The sequence below is a fragment of the Gambusia affinis genome, linkage group LG13 (assembly GCF_019740435.1).
Source record: "Gambusia affinis linkage group LG13, SWU_Gaff_1.0, whole genome shotgun sequence".
NCBI lineage: Eukaryota > Metazoa > Chordata > Actinopteri > Cyprinodontiformes > Poeciliidae > Gambusia > Gambusia affinis.
Window position 1 is genome coordinate 11,271,545 of NC_057880.1, and position 20,139 is coordinate 11,291,683.

Genomic DNA, 20,139 nt, shown 5'->3' on the forward strand with positions numbered 1-20,139 from the left:
TGAATTACTTCTTGATACCAGAATGTGAGAAAGCTGAAAACCCATGGTGGCTGTCACGCATCAGTCCACATTCACCCTGAGGGAAGATTTGAGGAGGCAGGGGAGGTCTGATGGTGGTGACATCAGGAGGGGACACCCTGTCTTGTCTGTTTCATGTCTGGGCTTCCTCCTGGAGGATGCCGGCTCATATGTCTATCACTGAATAGTGCTGCCAGTCACGGACGTCCTCTTGTAGTTTGTAGTAAACCCTGATAGGACAAATCACACTAACTCTTGCTGTCTCACCTTGACCTAGTGGGCTGTTTGTGTTGAAAATGTCAGGGCAGAATGGATGAACGGTTGGATAAATGGATCAGGAGTGGGTCAATCACCGCTCGTCTTTACTTCTCTGACAGATCAGAAGTGATAGGGTAAGAGAAACATCCAACATCACTTTGTGCTCGTGTACCTTTTTTTGTTTTGCTGGCTACACTTAGAATTGCATGACTGGCATTAAGCATATGCACACGTGGCTTAAAATCGAGAGACGGACATGAAGAAAGCAAACACATGCGCTCCGTTTATGTGCGTGCATCCATATGTGGTTCGTGCCCGCGCATATGAGTGCGCAAGAAGGTATGCATTTCCTCTGCCAGACAGATCCTGAGTTAACACTGTTGTTACATGTGGTTGTATCGTCCTCCCCTGTGCGCCGGGGCTCAGAAAGCTGTCAGGAACACAATTGATGGCACTCTTAAATCCTATATCCTTATTTGTGTCAGATGGTATTCCCTAATAAATATTCTGTCCAGGGCACACACGACACAAAATCCCTCACTCTTTCTTCCTCTATTTTTTTTTTTTTTTTGCCTCCTTTAGTGCCAGTAATAAGAATGTGTTCATATGTGAATCTGTGTCAGGGTGAGTTAGTGCAGAGTAGCAGCTGTAGCTGCACATTTCTACACCTGTGCGTGTGTGTGTGTGTGTGTGTCTGCAAAAAAAAGAAGAAGATAGACAGTGAAAGACAGTGACAGAAATGGAGCGTATGTGTGAAATAGGTTTCAGTCACCTGGAATCTGCGCATGTCTCGTGGATTCCCTGCATTTTTCAGACAGTTCTGATTGCACTTGAGAAAGAACTTTAGGAAGAATCTGAAAAAGAGCAACAGAGAACAGCAAAACTATTAGTTATGTTCCCAAAGTTAAAAATGAATGAAGAAAAAAAGTGACAGAATGTTTAAATTAAACTCTCCCGGCACACCTGATTGCATTCACACATTCATCTCAACATTTTTATCTCTTTTTTTTTTTCTAACCCAGGAGCTTCAACCTCTTTGTGATCTCACCTGAGTTCACAGGTCTTCCCCAACACCCATCTGCCACTAACATACAGGAAGTCACTTGATATTCCACCCACCTCTTTAATCCCAGGACACCCCCTGTGCAATTAAAGTTCCCCTGTTCAATAGGGAAGCAAATGAGGCCCACCTGTGACCAGGTCTTGTTTGAAGAGCATCAGGGATAAAGGACCTAACAAGGTGAGAGCGCGCCACAAAACTTATAGTCCTGTCAGGCAATTAGGCGGACACTCCTGGGACCGCAGAATGCCACACACACACAGGCACACACACCTAATGCGTACACACACCCATGTACTTGTGGGTGGGTGAGGCAATTATGCCACAAATTACAACCTGGCTAATCGTCTCTGAACAAATGTCACGTCTGAGTGAGATCTGGGCTTGGTTTAGTTCACATAAGCTGCCCTCTTCTCTCGCTGGATTTATTGATAAGGAAGCAAATTTAGAGTCGCACATATCAAGATGTAGCCTCCCCGACGCAAAATAGTTAAGGAGGGAAAATTTACAAGGAAGGGAAAAGCACGGCAAGAAATTATCTCAGCTGTAAGTCATTGTGTTAAAAAGCATACACACAGAATAAACAGTGAAATCGACCACAGATCCCGACTGATTGCGCCTACGGTTTCTCCAATTAGAAATACAGCACAGTCGTATTTATTTTTTCATCACATTGCGCCATTATTACTATATACAATGCCATTGTTGCCTTTGTAAAAGTGACTCGGCTTTTGAATCGCCGTGTCTTACTGGATTACCATAGATTGCACCATAGATTGCGTGGCCATTTCATTCAGCTAAATTCAGTGACTTGTGTGTCCTGCGAGGACGCTTTCACAACACTTAAGACTTTTGCGTTCGCCCACTGGGATTCCAGCCAGGCCATAAATCAGAGTCTGAAATGACCCTTCTAACCCTGGCCGCATTAACACATGCACTGGTCATTTAGAAGCGTTCTTCGATAGACTTCTATACTTTTGCGCTCCACCGTGGACCCAGGAGGGTGAGCGGAGGTGAGAAAATATTTTCTCTCCACATCCGAGGCGCTTTGGCTTCGACATCAATAAAAGATGTTTTAAACCATGCCAGAATGCTGATAGCCTGTCAGTGTGTGGCTATCTGAAAAAAAAAAAAAATAAATAAATAAAAATGAAAAAATCCTAACTTGTCATTAGTGCGTTTCACTTGATTGTTTTCGCTGCGTTTTTTCGGGTTGCATCTGTTGGCTGATCATCAAAATGACCATTATGTACTCTAATTCCCTGACCCTGTTTTTATTTCCCAGAAGAGTCATAATGTAGAGCAGCAGACATCTGCGGAAAGCAGACCTGAAATACGACTTTTATTTGTCTGTCGCCTCTCATACGGCATGCACGTATTTGTATGGCGGCGTGTGTGCGTGTGTGTGTGGGCGTGTGCGCTGCCGTGGGTTTGTGTGAGGATGTGCATGCACATGCATCACCTATTGAGAGACAATTTATGTCAGCGCTGGAGACAGAATATATTTTCCAGGCATTCACTTCATAAAAGAAACGCATCACTTTCAGAGTTGGTCTTGTATCCTGGATGCTTCAATGCACTTCCCATGCAGCTCCTCCCTAAGCACAACCAAAAGTTTGAGTGTCCACATTGTTACAAAGAAGCTCTTTATGCTTAATCTTATGAAGGCAATTAAGTACAATTTCTCCCCTAAAAAAAAAAAAGAAAGAAAGAAAGAGGCTTCATTTTCACCGTCCACACTACTATAGCATTCATTACATTTGAGTTGGTTAGGATTCTCCATGAGTACTCTGCAAATTGGTCCTTGGTGGAAAGGAGAGCAATTAAGACAAGGCCCCTCTCTCTCCTGTACTTCTTAAATATCTACAGAAGTTTGTGCTGGTGTTTTGGCACGCACAGAGACAAAAGGAGGTTGTTTAATTGTTTTTTAATGGGATATCAAGTCGTCGCTGCCATTAGATGTTGGCAATGGAGGGCAAAGGGGGATAGAGGGAAAGAATGAACTGCAATTAGGTTTGATTAAAGCTATCCTTCTCAATAATCAGCTGTTCTGACAGGACAGGGGGACCCTGGTGGCCGCCGAGATGGAGGAAGGTGTTGAGTGATATTAAGGCCAATGAAGGGGATATTAACATGGCTAATTAAAGCTCTTCCAAAGCCGAGAGAGGAGGCTCTCAGTGGACTGCACTGGATGAAATAATCGGCCAAGGCAGCTATCAGTTGGAGGAGGGAGAGAACAGGAGTGTGGGAAGGGGTGGGGTGCAGTCCACGCGAGGGAAGGGAAAGGCGGGGGAGCGTGGGGGGGAGTGGAGGGAGGGAAAATGGGAGGCGTAAAGGAAAAACTCTGAAGTGTGAAGAAAGACAAAGAGGAAGACATCGACAGGCATACAGAGAAAGACTTCTGGGCCAGCCACAGAAGCTCTTTTTGACATCAAGCCTCTCATTCTGTACGCCCGAAGTCTGCCAGTATAACTAAGACCTGACATGGACTTTTATCTCCGACAGCTAGTCATACAGGTCCTCAAATCAACGTTAAAACAATCCCGCTCATGCCTCGGTCTAAGGCAATTAATACGGTTCTCCTGTAGTACCTCCATGCTCGCCCACTGCCGAAGCTACTAATCATGCCATAATGATTTCTCTCCCTCTGGTCAAAGGGGAAATAGATTGTCTCTTTAGTAATGCAGCAGGCTCTGCGCCTTCTACTCCCTGGCTTCACAGACCCGGTAATTGAGGAGAAAAAGGCCGACTTTGGCACTTTGACTGATTTGAGGGCTGCTAGACCCTCTTATCTTTACTCTGATCATTTTAGGCTGACACTCAAAGGAAGACCCATCGCCCTAATTCGAGCTCACCCTCTCCCCTCATCAAACAGAGGGGGGAATAGGGAAAAAAAGGAAGAGAGAAGAGGGGGGAAAAAACAAACACAGGAGGTGAGGAAGCCCTTCTCTCATTTAAATGGCCAACTTAATTGCCGGGTTGATGTCACTCATGCATAAATGTCCAACCTTTTGATTTGAGTGAGGAGGGCAAATAAGGATAATGTTGTATTATTAAGGAGGATCTATCGATCTCCAAGGCTTGCTGTCTTCTCCTTTTCATTCTTTTTTCCAGTGTTTCTGCAAATTATTGAAAAGGCTTCATTCATCCTCATTTTACGGCACAAACATCTTAAATATGACCATATTTTCCATAGGTGCTTAATTACATGTATTTATGTCACATGTTCAATACTTGTTGTATTAATTTATTGTTTGTTTGTTGCTGGGGGTTTTTTTTACGTAATTTGTTTTGAATGTTACCATTTTGTTTTCTACCAGCTAACCTTCCCAGAACTGCCAGTGAAAATTAGTCTCTGTGCTCATATTAATTCAGCTGCATTGTCTGTTTTTAAATTTATAAAGTCAAGTCAAGTTAGTTTCATTTCTTTCTTTTTAGCTCTGATTAATTTCCCCCCCACCAGGGGGTCCTTTTTGTGGGCTCTAGTGTCCCTTTTTATCATAGTAGGCTGACAGGAAAGGGGGGAAGACATGCGGCAAATGTCGTTGGGTCCGGGAATCGAACCCGCGTCGAGGGCTGAGGGCCTCCAAACGTGGGGCGTGCTAACCTCTACGCCACCGGAGCACGCCCCAGCTCTGATGAATTTTACTGTTATTTTTATTGTAATAAAACTACAAATCCCACAATGCAGGGATGCAATAATTACTGTAGAATAAATATTATAACCTAAGATCTTCAACCTTTCCTCAAACCTCTGAAAATGTAACGCTTCTGAAGCAAAATTATTAAATCCAATGTTTAGGATGATTGAAGTAAAAGGAGGTTCTTGTTCATTTTCCACTTAGACCATCCACCTAATCAATCACGTGCATCAATTTCTCCTCCATGTGATTACAAAAATATTATTAAAACCAAAAAAATAAATAAAAATGAAATAATTTTTCCACATGCAACTTTCTATGACCTGCAGATTCAGATGCAGGAATTCACTTTCAGACTGGAATATAGTGGATTAAAATAAAATCTCTAGCATATAGTTTAAGAAAAATATTTCCGTTAAGAATTCCCAACCTTTTCATTGATGTTCACAATGAAAGAACGGTGAAAGAGACACTGCACTGGTTGTTGCAACCTTCGGTATATCTGTGTAATGTGAGTTTTCTATTATTCTACAGTGACATTGAGTGATATTTCTTAAACATTTGATATTTTCCTATTGGAATTCAGATAAAAAAAAAAACACACATTTACAGATGATTGAAAAGTGTATCTTTGAATGTGTTTGACTCAAAGATTTTGGTGGTCAGCTAAACTCATAATTGCTATAATCCTACAAAAGCAGTGCATCTTATTAGGCCAGGCATAAAACCATCCAGTAAAAAGCAACTTAAACTCGCAAAAAAGTATTTTACTTGATTAAGCTATAAGGCAAGTTGAATAATTGTTATCATATAAGTTCCATTTCTCAAATTTAAACCTAAGAGGGTCTCATGTTGAATTTACGATAAAACCTTTTTTAAATCTGTTTATTTTTGTTTGAATTCTCGGAATTATTTAACAACTTTTCAGTGATTTCTTAAACTACTTACAGCGAAGCAATTTTTTTCTATCGATAGTACACCTTGTTCTTATTGTTCAAAAGAGCTTCCTCGTATTTACTCAGGCCGTTACACAATACACTGACAGATGGCCACAGTATCTGTAAGAGGCAGGTATTGACAACTCTAAGCTCCTGATTGGTGCCCCGGCACTAATGACTAGCATGCAGTGTCCACAGCCGGCAGCCATGACAGTGAGGTCATCCGTTGCGGGGTGGTGAGTATCGATCACCACCCAGCTCTAGCCCATCAGGCCCCAGCTGCCTCCCAGACTCAATGGGCCCCTGTTACAAGAGCCCTGTAAGAAACGGCTCCCAACACCAGACTACAATCTGCTGACACCAGATCTCTACGCTGAGATAGTAGTACACGGGTCAATAGCATATCGGATTTCCAAAACGCCAGGGTCTTAATGTCAAGCCTCCTGCCTTTCCTACCTACTGCTCTGGTTATTAGGCACTTCACTGAACTGCATTCAGATCCCTGTTGTGACAAGGAGGGGCAGGTAAAACGAGAAATAGAGACACTTATAGATCTTAATCTTCCCCGAACACTTATTTATGCAGCTGAGTAGGCCCAGATATACATGCCAGTTAAGACCTTGGGAGGCCGCACTGAGCAAACTCGACCCTCTCCATCATATTTCTGGTTTGCTGCTGTTCTCCCTCGTCAAACGGGGCTGTTTTTTCTTGCCTTAGCTGAAGTAAACCACAGCACATTAACAATATTTGCTCTACCCCTGTACAAGCGCCAAGGGACCAGACCAACAGATCCTATCACTTCTTTATCAGGGAACAAGTGCCTCACTATCCAACCTTATTGGGTTTGGGAGATTAACCCCTTCCACCCACTGGTGCTGCCCACCTCCTCAGAGAGCAGCAAGGCAGATGTTGCTGTGATTATTATTGTTCGACATCAAATACCCCCGACTGCACGTCTCTGAGAATTTATTAGGTATTTCCAAGGCCCTTTTTTTATTTTTTCTTCTATATTTTTTCAGCTGCTATTGTCGGTTCATTCCGCTGTTTCATATTTCATATTTTTGTAGCTCATACACGTGTGTTGCAAAGGTGTCACAAATAATTTATGTGCTTCCTCTGCAACGTAAGATGTAGCTCTGTCCCTCCATTCATCCCTCCTTAGCCTTTCCACCAGCACCAGCTCCACCACCCCCATCTTCTCTAATGGGCAGAGTGGCATTGACATTATTTCACTTGAGGATCCCTCACTCTGTCAATCCCTCTTCATTTACTCCATGGCTACAGGACTCATTATGGTATCTCTTCCTCCTTCACTCTCCCTCACACGCTCACTCATTCTCCTCACCTCCTGTCTCACTTTCTCTCCACCTCACTCTCGCTCTCTCTCTTCCCCTCTCTCTTTCTCTACACTGTTAGTTTCTTACTTAAGAGAATCACTCGTCTTCACAAATGGTTTCACGTCAAGCCCACTCCCAGCTATAGCCCCCACTGATTCCCTTCGGGCTTTGGCATAGGTTTACTGTAACAGATTAGACGAAGACTTGGAGCTCCTGCTAACTATCCATCACTAGCTAACAGTGGACTAAGGCTGTGTGCTTTATGCAGCTTTTAGCTTCAGCCCCGCCACACACTGCATGTTTAGCCCCGAGCTTTCTCTGCTCTCTCTGCCTTTCCCATCCCATTCACATCGAGACACCGCAAAGGCTGTGTACTGTTCCACGCTGTTCTTTGTTTTACTCAGAATACGACGTTACTCTACCGGGACTTTGAACACAATATAATAAGACGCTGGACATAAATAATTCTATGTTACTTTGTCTTGCCTGGTGCTGTGGTAAAAACAAATCTGATGCTAAATGCTGCTGTAGAACAAACATCATCTGCATTGAAAGTGGAATCTCTCAATACAGCTGAATTGTTGTTTGCCCCTGAAAAGAAAAACATGTGAAGTTCACTACAGATTATAGGCATTGGCAAGCAAGAAATTCTCAGGGTATAACGTTAAGTAAAAACATTGAGGTTTAACGGTAGCCAAGTTTTAAAGAAAAATGATCCAACTGATTTTGTTAGAAAGAGAAAAGCAATAATTATTTCTAATTTTTCCGACATCTTGAATATTACAGTTCCAATAAAGTCATCAACTATCTGTTGTTACATCATGATCCTAAACCAAACTAAAAAGTAAACAATTACCATTTTTAGAAGCGGTTTTCTAACACTTACTACATGGAATATCATACCTCTATTCAGTTCTACTCTGGCAGAGATGCAGCAGAGTAGCACAGGTTTAGCAAGCTATCATAAGCTAGCTATGTGGCTATGCGCTCCAGTAGCTAGCTTGCAGTCAGTTGCTTAACAGACCTGCCATTTCACAACTTTAGTGTTGTAGCAGTCCTCCGGTTTCCAAAACCATGACACACTTCCAGACAGAAAAATGTTTTGTTCATGTAAACAAAAGATAGCATGGTAGCCTTATTTCAACCAGCTGGCTGGCAGTATGCTGACTGGCTCATTTAGATAAAGTCTAGATGTGTTGGTTTTTACATGTGCGATCCAGGCCTTTCTGTTGAACATTTATGTTCACTTTAATAAAATTCTCACTACCTCTAATCTATGTTACTGCATTTTAACAATGGGACTAATTACACACCCAGTGAATGTCACTAAGTTTAAATCTCCCATTTGTGAGCAGTTCTAAAGACCTGTCTTGAGAATTTGGTCTAACTCATTTTTGGGTGCTCACAATCTAGAAAGCACAATTTTGCCGCTCTCTATTTGGTTACTGAAAGGTTCATAAAATGATGATCTGTTGCATTGCAGATGTTTTATAATCCACCGAGGCTCATTGTACTGACATTATACTACATGGCTTCTTCTCATTGAGTTGCAAATGATAATTTCTTTGCTTCACTCTACTTTATTGTATCCTGTCACATAAAATTGAATTGCGTTGTAATTATTATAGTCAAAACATACCGAACTGAACAGAAGTGTGGTTGAGTTGTATCAGATTGGAGTTTGCAGCTTATGCATCTTAATTTTAGCAGATTGTTTACCAGTGTTTTCAGATCCATATTATTTCTGTTTCAAAGCAGATATATACCCAGTCCATGCAGGAATGGCATATTGATGGTTTAAATTAGCAAAACCTTGGTATAGCAGTAAAAGGTCCATGCCTATTACCAGTGTTGACTATGGAAGTCAGACCAGCGAGATTTCTGTCATTACAAAAACAATCACGTACATCAACAACACAGCTGCCACAAATATTTACTCACCAGCTGGACACCATAGAGGTATCTGGCTGTTATGTTCTTGTTTTATTATTATTATTTTTCGTGTGTGCATAAAAGGAAATATGCGGCTTTGATTACTGGTCAATGCTGCAGCTTGTGGCCTTGAGGAAATACCAGTCAGCACCTCCCTGCACTGGTGAGATGGAAGATAAGCATATGTTGGCGTGGCTGGTTGAATAGTTGTATTTAGGGTGTTGGACGTGGTGTTCTGCAGGCTCCTGGAGTCTGTTCACAACGAAAGCCAAACAGCACGGGCGCTCTCCTGTGACACCCCTCGGAGTGATCAGACCCAGGCGAGGTGCAGAGGAACACGGCTGTACAGAGAAGGTTAGCGGGGAGGCTGTGACCGCTTACGGTACAGACAGCCTTGGTGGACTCAGCATGCCATCAGGGGCTGATTTACATGTGTGTGTGCGCTGCTTTTAGGTCACCGAGTCAATGGTTTTGCAGTCTGTCCATGCGTGCTCATATTTATGTGAGTGTTACTCTACATCATATTTTTACTAATGTATAATACATACATCTAAAGTGGCTGTCAGAGCTGATCAGTCATCATGAAGCAGTCACTGTGACATTGCCACTACTTTGACGCATTCTCAGAAGACTTTAAAAAGAGAGAGAGAGAGAGGGGGAAAAAAAAAACATAACGGACTGTCATGTAGGTAGGGGGGATAGAGACAGAAAGACAGAGAGTGGGTCGGTGCTTAAAGCTAACAGGTAACCTTTCTCTGCACCTAGGACAAAGGCAGGGGGGAAAAAGAAAATGTCAAATTAAGAGAGGCCAGGCAGAGAGACGTGGCTGCCATATTTGTGTGAAAGCCCAGTGCTGTTGGCAGCAGAGATGGCTGCTTTCTGATTCATCTGGGGCCGTATGGCAAAGCTTTGTCAGTCTGTGCGAGGTATAAATAATTCAGGGTGAGAGATGGCAATTACAGGGCCCTGCACAACCAAAATGAATATTTTATAAGGACTAAAACTGCCCTGGAATGAATCACACACATGGAGTCACACACACGCATGAGTGTAAGTGAATGTGTGCACGCCTACACACATGCACACAAACACACACAAAGGTAGGTCTATGAACCCTTAGCACGGCTGTTGTATTGTTGACAATGTGACTATTAAGTTAGCCTTTGCATTCGTAGGTAAATCATTTTTCATATTCTTGTAAACACGTGTGATCTCTGTCTATATATTGTTTTATTAGGTGGCTTTATTAAAAAAAAAATACTTACCAGAAAAAATTTAATTTTAAAAATGTTTAGTATGTATGTAAGTAATGTGTTATGTATTGATCAGATTTAACTAAAGTTAAAAAAAGTGCAAAAATGTAAAGTTAGAAAGAATCAGATTCAGAGTCTGTACTTTTTGACCCTGTAAATATGGTCTTTGTGTGTGAGCAAAGGGAAAGAGGGAGCGTAGTGTGTGTGTTGGTGGGTGTGGGGCTGGGGGCTGGGGGGGCTGAAATGCTAATGGGAAAAGATTAAACCCAAAAGCCGCCTGGAGCATTTACCTCTAAAAGGTTTTGTCTGTCAGGTTTCCTGCAAAAGTCTGTCTTTATAATTCTGAGACAAAAAATAACATTGTTCCTCAGTCCTGAGGAGCGCAGTGGCTTGGTTGAATGGCCATTGTGTGGGCCTAGCTAATGATACCTTAGCTTTTGTGAGAGGGAGGCCAGGTAGGTCTGTGACATCAACGTCACACAAGTGCTTCTCTGTCCGGATGTTTAGGGAAGGATTTCGTCCCGTGGTGGGAAAAGAGTATGGAGAATAAACAGGTTCCACTTTTGTGCCGTCATTCTGAACCGCACATGTTGAAGGAAAATTTCTTTAAAAAACTGAAGATTCATAACCATCACCAAAGTTTGTGCAATATACATGTGAAACCAGATATTTACACGCACTGAACAAAATGACAGAAAAACACGTTTCAGAAGTTTACCAGCATTTCCTCAGTATTTGGTACAATTACCATACCATACCTTACCTTCTTAAAGTACTTTGTTGCAATGTGTGCTTATTCCTCCCAACAGAGCTGGAGTAACTGAGTCAAGTGAGTTTGGATCCTTCTTTTAAGCCCTGTGCTGAAAATTTCTATCGGAGTTAGGCTATTTGATGGTCCTTTTCAAAATATTCCGTTGTTGTCCTTAAGCTACTTTATATCTAATATGTTATGTTTGGCTCATTGCCCATTTGGAAGACCAATTTGTGCTCAAGCTTTAACTACCTGGCTGATGTTTTGAGATGATGCTTCAATATTTTTCACATAATGTTTCTTTCCCTCACACTGTCAACTGTTTGGCAAATACTATCAGCCTCTCTTTGCAGCAAAACAACTCCACCACATAATCCTGCAACTTCTGAAATTCCCTGTGAGGATGGTGTGCTCTGGCATGCAAACTTGTCCTTTATTTCTTTAAATGTGACAGTGTACATTATGGCCAAAAATGTTAATTGTAGTATCAGCAGACTATAGAACACAATTCCAACATTTAAGGTATTTGTCCCTGAGTGCATCTGCAAACTGTAATCGATCAATCAGTCATTTTGTGAGGCTTTTGAAGTCGTGGATTCTTCTTTTCTGAGTGATCTGAGTATGAGTTTAAAGAGTCCTCGTGGAGAACTAAATAGTATAATTTATTCCTTCTTTCATTCCTGTGAGTGCGAGAGCCAGCACCAAAGCTTATTGTAGAAATTTGGCTAATTGTAGAACTGTGTTTCAACGGGCAAGTAGCATTTTTAAACAATGATAGTACCGATGTACCAACAATCGATAGATTTAATAAACGAGCACACTTATATAGATTGAGCAAGGTCCAGTTTCCATCAGAAATCAGAATTTTCAAAGTTATTATTATTATTCTTATTATTATTATTATTATTATTATTGTTATTTAAAAATGTAAGCAGAATATGTTTCAAACTTTTTTAATGGTAAAAATATTAAATTCTATTGGCACTATAAAGGTTGTTACAAGTCAGTTAACAGTTAATATAACCACCAGAAATGGTGTGTAGTTTATAAGTGACCAGTTCTTGAAATTTACTCCTTGGAAACATCCAAAAGTTTTTTTAAATTAAGCATTTTTGTAAGAAAAATTATTATTAGAACAATGGCAAAAAAGAAATGATGATAGCATTTTTTTTTTCTCACTGTCAAACACCCTTAACTTACCTTTATCTAATCATAAATAGAACATTTGTGTGTCAGTTTCTGGAAGAACTACCACAGCACTGAATGATATAATTCGGCCCTTCTTTTCTTTTTTTTTCCTCCCTCCCCACTTCTTTCTTTATATCAGTGGGAGTGTGGACGTTTTGTCAGTCCAAAGGGAAGATGGCAACCCTCTGAGGGAGGAGAGACCCCATGCATGAAGACACAGAATGCATGTGTTGGAAAAAGTGACAGCGAGGCAAATGCTAGGAGAAAGCTGCTTCCTTACCAAACCGCACACTCTTAGTGATACAGCTCGTTGTTATGAAGGCAGCTGACAAAACCCTAGCATGGCATGTCTCGCCCCGCTTGTGAATTTTCAAAGGCTGTGATTTGCAAATAACATGAGTCTCTGGGCATAGACTGGGCATGTAAGTACAGTGGGAGAAAAAGAAAAAAAAGCTCCCCCCCCCCAGTTCTGCTGGGGGAAACCATTACTTGTCAGCTCAGTTCTTTGTCAGGAACCTGACAGATAAATAGACGGTGTTTTGCTGCTCAGTCCTCCTGCCTTATGTACACAGAGGCGCGTGTCTGCTTCCACATGCAGGTTGACTAGCTTTAGGCGGAGGAATTTGTTGAAAGACACCCTGCCGCTTCTCAGGGCAATGACTGAAAATATCGTGGGCCACTTCAGACAAGCCTCAGACAACAAACAATGGGGGATGATGTGTAACCAGATAAAACACAGATCGGATAGCTGGGTCTGAGCACCACTACAGGGCTTATTTTTCATGCAAATTACTACTAATGAGCTTCCTGAAATCTGACTAATTATATCAAAGTGATTTCTTTAATTAGTTTGTAATAAGTCCTCGCAAAAAAAAAAAAACATCATAGTAAACAGATTAAGCTATATAAAAATATCAATTTGTCACACTTATATAAGACGCTGCACAGTTGGGGCTAATCTAGCTTTTCCAAATGCAAGAGCAAACATTTATTAATGAATTAAACACGCACTTAGAGAATAGTTGGTAGCATTAAAGAGGCATGTCTTTTGCATATTTGTCACTGTTCCTCCACCATAGTTATAGGGAAGAAGCCTCTAAAAAGATGAACCTAATAGTGGGTGTAATGACTTCCACATATGTGACTGGTGGGGAGTTTAATAATTCAATACTCTAATAAAAAATTCAGTAATTAAAAGTCGTGAAATATTTTAACTATCTAGCTCAAGCAGAGCTGGTCTTATTTTAATCAGCCATCAGAGATTACACTTGCGAGTGACTGGAAACACTGCCCATCAAACCCAAACACCTATTTGAAAAAAGAGCAGATGACGTTTGAAGAGATAAGAAATTGAATTTATCTAGCACTTTGCACCTCTTGTTAATCCGACAACATTCCTCAAAATTCCCCAAAGAGTGAAGGAAAAAAAGAAATCTCTAATATAGTACCGGCCACAGGAGAACTGCAAAGACTACCGATCTTTTCTGATACCTTCAATCTGCACTGAGATGGATTAAACATTCAATTTGTTACTCGCCAGACCACCACCTTGGCTCACCACTTACCATACAAATGGAAAACACGCTAGTAATCTATTAGCCTGCCTGGCCTGACACTGTATTATGTTGTATTTGTATTATATTTACTTCAGGGAAATTACGATTCAAGTCATATTTATCTTCGTGTGGAAATGTGTGTCTAAATGGAAATCACCTATAGTGCGAGGGTGGATGTAGAGCAATACTAATGTGATCCATGAACCGTGCGATTTAGTCACCCTCTATGGATGCACTATGGGCTGATTCTACATATCAAACATGCTCTCCCCCTGTTAAAGCCCGTACCCAGAGCCCCCGATGCTGTTTGATAATTATTACGCTTACATTACAGCACAAGACCTTGCCTGTGGAGCTGCAAGAGCCAGCCCCCTTTCCTATAAACACACACACACTCACGCACCCAGACGCACACACTCCTTTTGTCATATACAGTAGTAAACAGCTTCCCAGTAAGCTGTTTGCACTTCACTGCCCGCTTTAGGAAATAAAAACAAAGAGCAAATTGGGGGTTTTGCGTCTCGGTGAATAAATAAGGTTGTTTTACTCACAGAATCCATTACCTTTTAAAACATGTGCCTAATGCGTGGAGTCTTTTCATTCCACAAACAAAGCTCAAATTAGGAATTAAATACTTTCATATTTAGATAACAGCATTAGCTCCCTGACATCAGTGTTAAAAAAAAATAAAAAAAGTTGGACGCCATCCATATCATTCCCGCGCCTCCATTGTTACGTTAAATTGCAATATTAATCCCATGCTCAGACCGTGGTGCTGCTGCTTTTTATGCAGTACACTTGAATTATGCTATTGAAGTAATTGATAGTGATTCAGTCATTGAGGGTACTAATCCCATGATTCAGTTCATCTCTCTCAGTGCCATTTACCTCCAGATGTTTAGGGTTTGGGGGTAATCAATAAAGAGGGAATAAAGATTGGCATGCACAATACTTCCCTTGACAAGCTCCAGCCGAATGTTTGTCAAGCAAATTAAACACACTTAGACTTTTCACCTGCTCCTACAACGACACCACATATGGCCGTGAAGTTAAAAATAAGAAACTGTGCATACATTACCATGCATAATGCACAACTCCCTCCATTTAATATGCAAATTTTGTAAAATATTACTGAATACCTTCTGTTCAGAATGAATAAATTTGAATTGCAATTAGAATAATCTTGTATAATTAATGAAAACTGTCAATTTTGGTTCCGAAGTAATTTGATTAGCATGTTGATAGGACACTTATCAAGTTCAGTAAACTGTTAGATTAAGAAGATGAAAAAAAGAGAGATTCTAAGGATATTTTTCTCAACGGCTCTGACATTTTCCCTTGGCATTGTAAACAAAGACAGTAGCTGGCAAACTTCCTGATTCGGGAGGTGGATGGGGGGGGGTAGAGAGAGGGAGGGTGTAACAGAGGAAGAGAAATAGAGACGAGGACAGAGATAGAGAGCCTCTTGAGATAATCTGCGAATCTCAGTCCGCAGATGAAAAGAAGTCTATCGTCAAGGCTCCTGAGCGAGCCACTCATCTCTGCCCTCTGCTCTCCAGCTAAGCCTGAGTTTATGGGATTTATCTCGTGAACCATTTGTAGTTTTCATATCACATGATGAGTTAAAAACAGCACAGAGCTTCTCTAAATGTTTCCAGGCTATGAATGTGGAGTTCTCAGCTCGAACCCGCAGACAGCTAATCCCAGACTGCAATTCTTCTGAGAGCAGCTATCTATTAGCAATCAACAAATTGATGTGCGCTATTGTTGCATTGTATAAAACAGAACCATCTGTACTGTCTACAGATGAACAGAGCTAGTGACCTCCTTTTCCCCTCTCTTTCTCTGCTCATTAGCTATCCTGAACCTCTTTCTCTCCCTGCCTTTAGTTTTCAAACCCCCAAATGAGACCTAAATCGCTTGCAATACAGGTTAGCTCGAGGAGGAGGGGTGGGTGGAGGGGGGGGAAACATCTGTCGCGCTAGGTACCCGCATGCAGCTCGGGGTATCTCCTGCGAGGAACTTTGGGGATGTTTAATTCATAAACGCTGTCATCCATGTAAACCTCCTGATTTCATAATGACTAACTCTTGGTGGTTTAATTAATTTAATAATGCCTTTCAGAAGCCATAAATGAAAGGGTCTCTGAAGTGGCGCATTAATTAGCCGACGCCAATGCTACCCCTGTCAGACTGGTGGCTGTCAAAAAGCGGGGCAGAGCGGAGGATGGGCACAGCTGACGTATCCGGGTTCAAAGGTCATGCCAATCACACTCCTCACCGCGCTTAATGAGTCATAATTTGCGTCTCGTACACATGTGTGTCAGGGGGTCAACCTATGGTCATGTCCGTAATTCTAGACCACATGAAAATAAACGGCGGTGCGACAAGATAGTTACATCCTCAGTAATAAGTAGTGGCATGGTCGCATGTATTTACACGCTTGTATTTACACGCTAACCCCCCTCTCTGAAGCAGGACTCCATCACAGCACTGCCTTTCATCGTATAATGGTATGATTCTCTTCTACTTTAAAGGGAAAGTTCAGATGTTTTAGAAGTAATGTTCTGTGAAGCAATTATGAGTAACAGTTCCCTTACGTGTAGTTGAAAGATATCACAGTGGGATTGTAGAAAAGTGAAGAATACCTTTAGCTAATTTTAGAAATTTATAACAAATCAAACTGAAAAATGATTAGGTCTGTGGTATACAATGATATATTATGGACTGTCATTCAACAAGTTTTTCTATTATGAAGCTAAACTAATGCCAGGCAAGGCTGCCGACTGTGTCGATCCATCCAATTTGTTAATCTGCAGAATGTCAACATTACTTTCAAGCAAATATGTAAGACCTGGATAGGCACAAGACCATAGCATCTTCACTGCCCAATTCAGAAATGACAGCATTTCACAGAATCACAATTTTTTTTCCACTCTTGGCAGAGTTAGAGGATACCAACATAACTTCAAGGTGGTAATGCAGATAGATGTTCTCCAGCTGAGAAACTTCAAAAAGCTTGCAATGATAAAGTCCTTAAAGCTGCTAGCCGTATTATTCCACCTGATCAAAAGCAACTCATCAGTCCGCTCTTAACCTACCAAGAGTGGAGTAAACATCTGGATTTGCATCAGGATGCAGTGGCATCAAATATGGTTAATCTCTGTGTGTTTCCAAATCAAGTGGACCTGCTATGAGCTGATTAGTTGATTAGGTGTATTGATGAGGGTGAAGGCCTCCAGGAGCGTAACTTTAGTGTAGTTGCGTAGAAGTTGTTTGGCTTAGAAAAAAAGAAAAAGTGACATACTTAACCGTTTCTGTGTGAAAGTGTAAACCTTTAATAGCTGTCAAATACAGAATTACTTCACACAGATATTAACATTTTCAGCTAAAGTCTATAATTAGCTAAAATCTGCTGTTAGCCTTTTACCTTTGAAGATCTCTTCAGTTTGTTGCAAACCCTTGGTAACGTGACATCTTTCTACCACATAAAGGAACTGTTATTCAAAATCACACAGAAAATCACTTCAAATAAATTTGAACTCTCCCTTTAATTGCAGCATTATGGTTTACTTGACAAGAGGTCGCAACAAAGAATAAAACCAACTTCATTAAAGAAAAATCCCAGCAACTCAACGCATGAGCACACAAAATCATCACAGAACCAACTAGATTATATTCCAAACTAACTCCATGCATCTCATAAGGAGGTTGTTTTCCTTCTTCATATTTCATAAATATGAACCAGGGTGGTTTGAGTCTGTGCCTGTCCATTTATTACCATAAAAATCAGCTGACTGAAGTATCTCACTATCTGTGGAGGCAATTAACTGTTTTGAGAGAATGCGTAATACGGGACTTTGTAATGGTATCATTTGGAGTCAAGGCACAGATGCGCCGTGCAGAGCCATACTGTAATTAGAGAGAAACGCTGTACAGGTTTTCCACTAATTAGCAAATTATGCTGAAAATAGCATCAAGCTAATTAACAGTTATTATGGCATTTTTGAAAGTATGACTTTAATTAGCAAAGTCCTGACGCAGGCAATTTCAAACTCGTCTCTGAGAAGATGAGGAAGAGAAGCTGAAAAAAAAAAAACATGGGGCATGATCAAGAAGATACCCAGATTATTATGATGCTGTCAAAAACTAAAGGAAGGAGAGGGGAAAAAAAAGGCAGGGAGACGAAACGAGAGACTGAGTGAGTGAGGGGCTGAGAGGGGTGGGGGAAGAAGCTTTTGTGTGTTGTGTCTGAATCTCCATCCAAATGAGGGGACATGTGTGCCGTGCCATGTTGCCAAGAGGAGCCCTGAGCCGTGTGCCCAGTGTCAGGTGGTGGCGGCTCACCCCTCAGCTACCAGGCGAAGACGAGAGTGAGCTCAGCTGGTGCCCACAGCCACTCACTTATTCTACTCCGCTGCACATTAAAGGAGCCCTCGAGTGGAGCCAAGCAACGCCAGCCAGCCAACCTGACAACACCGCTCCACCTCCTCCTCGTTTCCAACAGCTCCTCTTAGCACTTCCTCAGACCCACCTTGAAGCTAATGATGGTGCTTGTGTAAACTTGGAGAATTCTTTGCCCGCTGAACACGTCGCTGAATTATTTCTGCCATTTATTAATTCACGGTTGTTGATACTCGCAACGAGTCGGGATTTCAGGAGACACTTTCGTGGAAAAGCGTGTCGGTGAAAGCACCTGTGCAGGATCTTTTGAAGGGAGGAAGTGTCACCAATGGAAGTAGGGAAGCGAGCAAAAGAGGAGTGGAAGAGAATGGAGGGAGAGAGAAGAGAAGGAGAGGGGTGGACTGAAGGGTCTTTGAAGGCCCAGTGTGTGAGAGAGAACAGAAGTGTGCCTAGCCCCAGGCAGCCTACGGCTCAGGCCCATTAGCTAGACTGACCTTGCCCGCGCCTTTGTCTTTGTGCTCTCCTCCCGCTGCTTCCCCTTCTCAAGCATTCCCTTTTTGTTGTCTCCGAGCGAGATTGGGATGGGGGCCATATCTCTCAGCTTTCTAAACCTCCCAACCCTCCCCCTTATGGTATCGGCCCACCCCCCCCACCAACAACACGAACGCACCCAACTTCCCCCAATCTTCCCTCCCTCTCTATGCCTTGCCCGAAGCCTGGGCCCCCCCAGAGGGCTTGGTACAGTGACACGCCTTGCCGATGGCCACCTCTGGCCTGACGAGAACTTGGCGGAAGCGGTCAGGACCCTGAAGGCCCCCAGAGAAAAACACCACACATCGCATCAGCAGGGCCTAAAATCGCAGTGCTGCCGGCCTTGCATACATGCACCCATTCTGGGCAGCCTGCCTCTTTATTGCCTGCCTCTCATTTGAGAGGATGGGGACTGGCTGCCAAGTTTTGACACCGCCACATATGGCCTCCTCCATCAATCGGACTAATCAAGCATCAAGGGGAGGCAGGACCGACTTAATTGCCAGCCAGATATAGCTGCTCTCACTTGACGTGCAACCTGAAATAGAAACAGGTCTAAGGAGACATGACAGAAGATAAATGAATGTGGCCATTGTTCTAATAATTGTATGAAAATGCCTTTCTTTACACTTCAAGTCTTAAACTGTACTGTGTACAAATAGCAGCTAACGCAAGAAGAGCGGTTATTTCAACAACACTATTGCAAATATTGCTTTAGTATAGCATCATCCCCTCATTAAAAGCTGTATGGTGTTCACATTTGTAATGTTTGATACCTCCGGTTAGAGAAGTGTACAGTAAGTTGTTAGGGACTTTTTTCTTTCCCATGCAGGCTGCAGTGCTCGGCACCTTTAGACTCCTTGAGGCATTTCTTTCTGCCTCTGCCTCTCTCTCTCAACTTCCTGTTTCCCTACACCCCCCACTGGGGCAGCAGCCGCAGAATAACTTAGCACATGGAATGAGGAGGCGAGATCAACAGCGGCGATCCATTCATCTCCAGTTTCTCCTGTCACTCTCTCTTTCCGTTTGTAAACACTGAAGGTCTGTGGTCAGAATGGCCTTTTGTCCACTGTGTTTTTCTGCATCCCTCTTTTATTCACTTCAAAGGTAACAAGTGACAGATGTCTGTCTTCTCTGCGGTCTTAAACGGCGAGGCTTCGCGATAGCATCTGGGCTGAATGTCAAACTGTGAGTCTACCCTGAGAACGCACTGTGCTTATGCCAAGCTCATTGTTATTAATGTCAGGGACACTGCCTACAGAAGTATTTAAGA

The 20,139-nt window shown here is 42.1% G+C and overlaps 2 protein-coding genes across 5 annotated transcripts in view; one reads left to right on the forward strand and one right to left on the reverse strand.

Annotated features, from left to right (window-relative positions):
* mgmt (O-6-methylguanine-DNA methyltransferase) overlaps positions 1–20,139 on the forward strand; it is a 101,587-nt gene that overhangs the window by 73,624 nt on the left and 7,824 nt on the right. The gene's annotated exons all lie outside the window — the stretch shown is intronic.
* ebf3b (EBF transcription factor 3b) overlaps positions 1–20,139 on the reverse strand; it is an 88,292-nt gene that overhangs the window by 34,084 nt on the left and 34,069 nt on the right. For all 4 annotated transcript variants that reach the window (XM_044136494.1, XM_044136493.1, XM_044136496.1 and 1 more), the window contains exon 7: positions 1,049–1,130. In XM_044136494.1, coding sequence (XP_043992429.1) covers positions 1,049–1,130 — 82 coding nt within the window. The remainder of the gene's footprint in view (positions 1–1,048; positions 1,131–20,139) is intronic.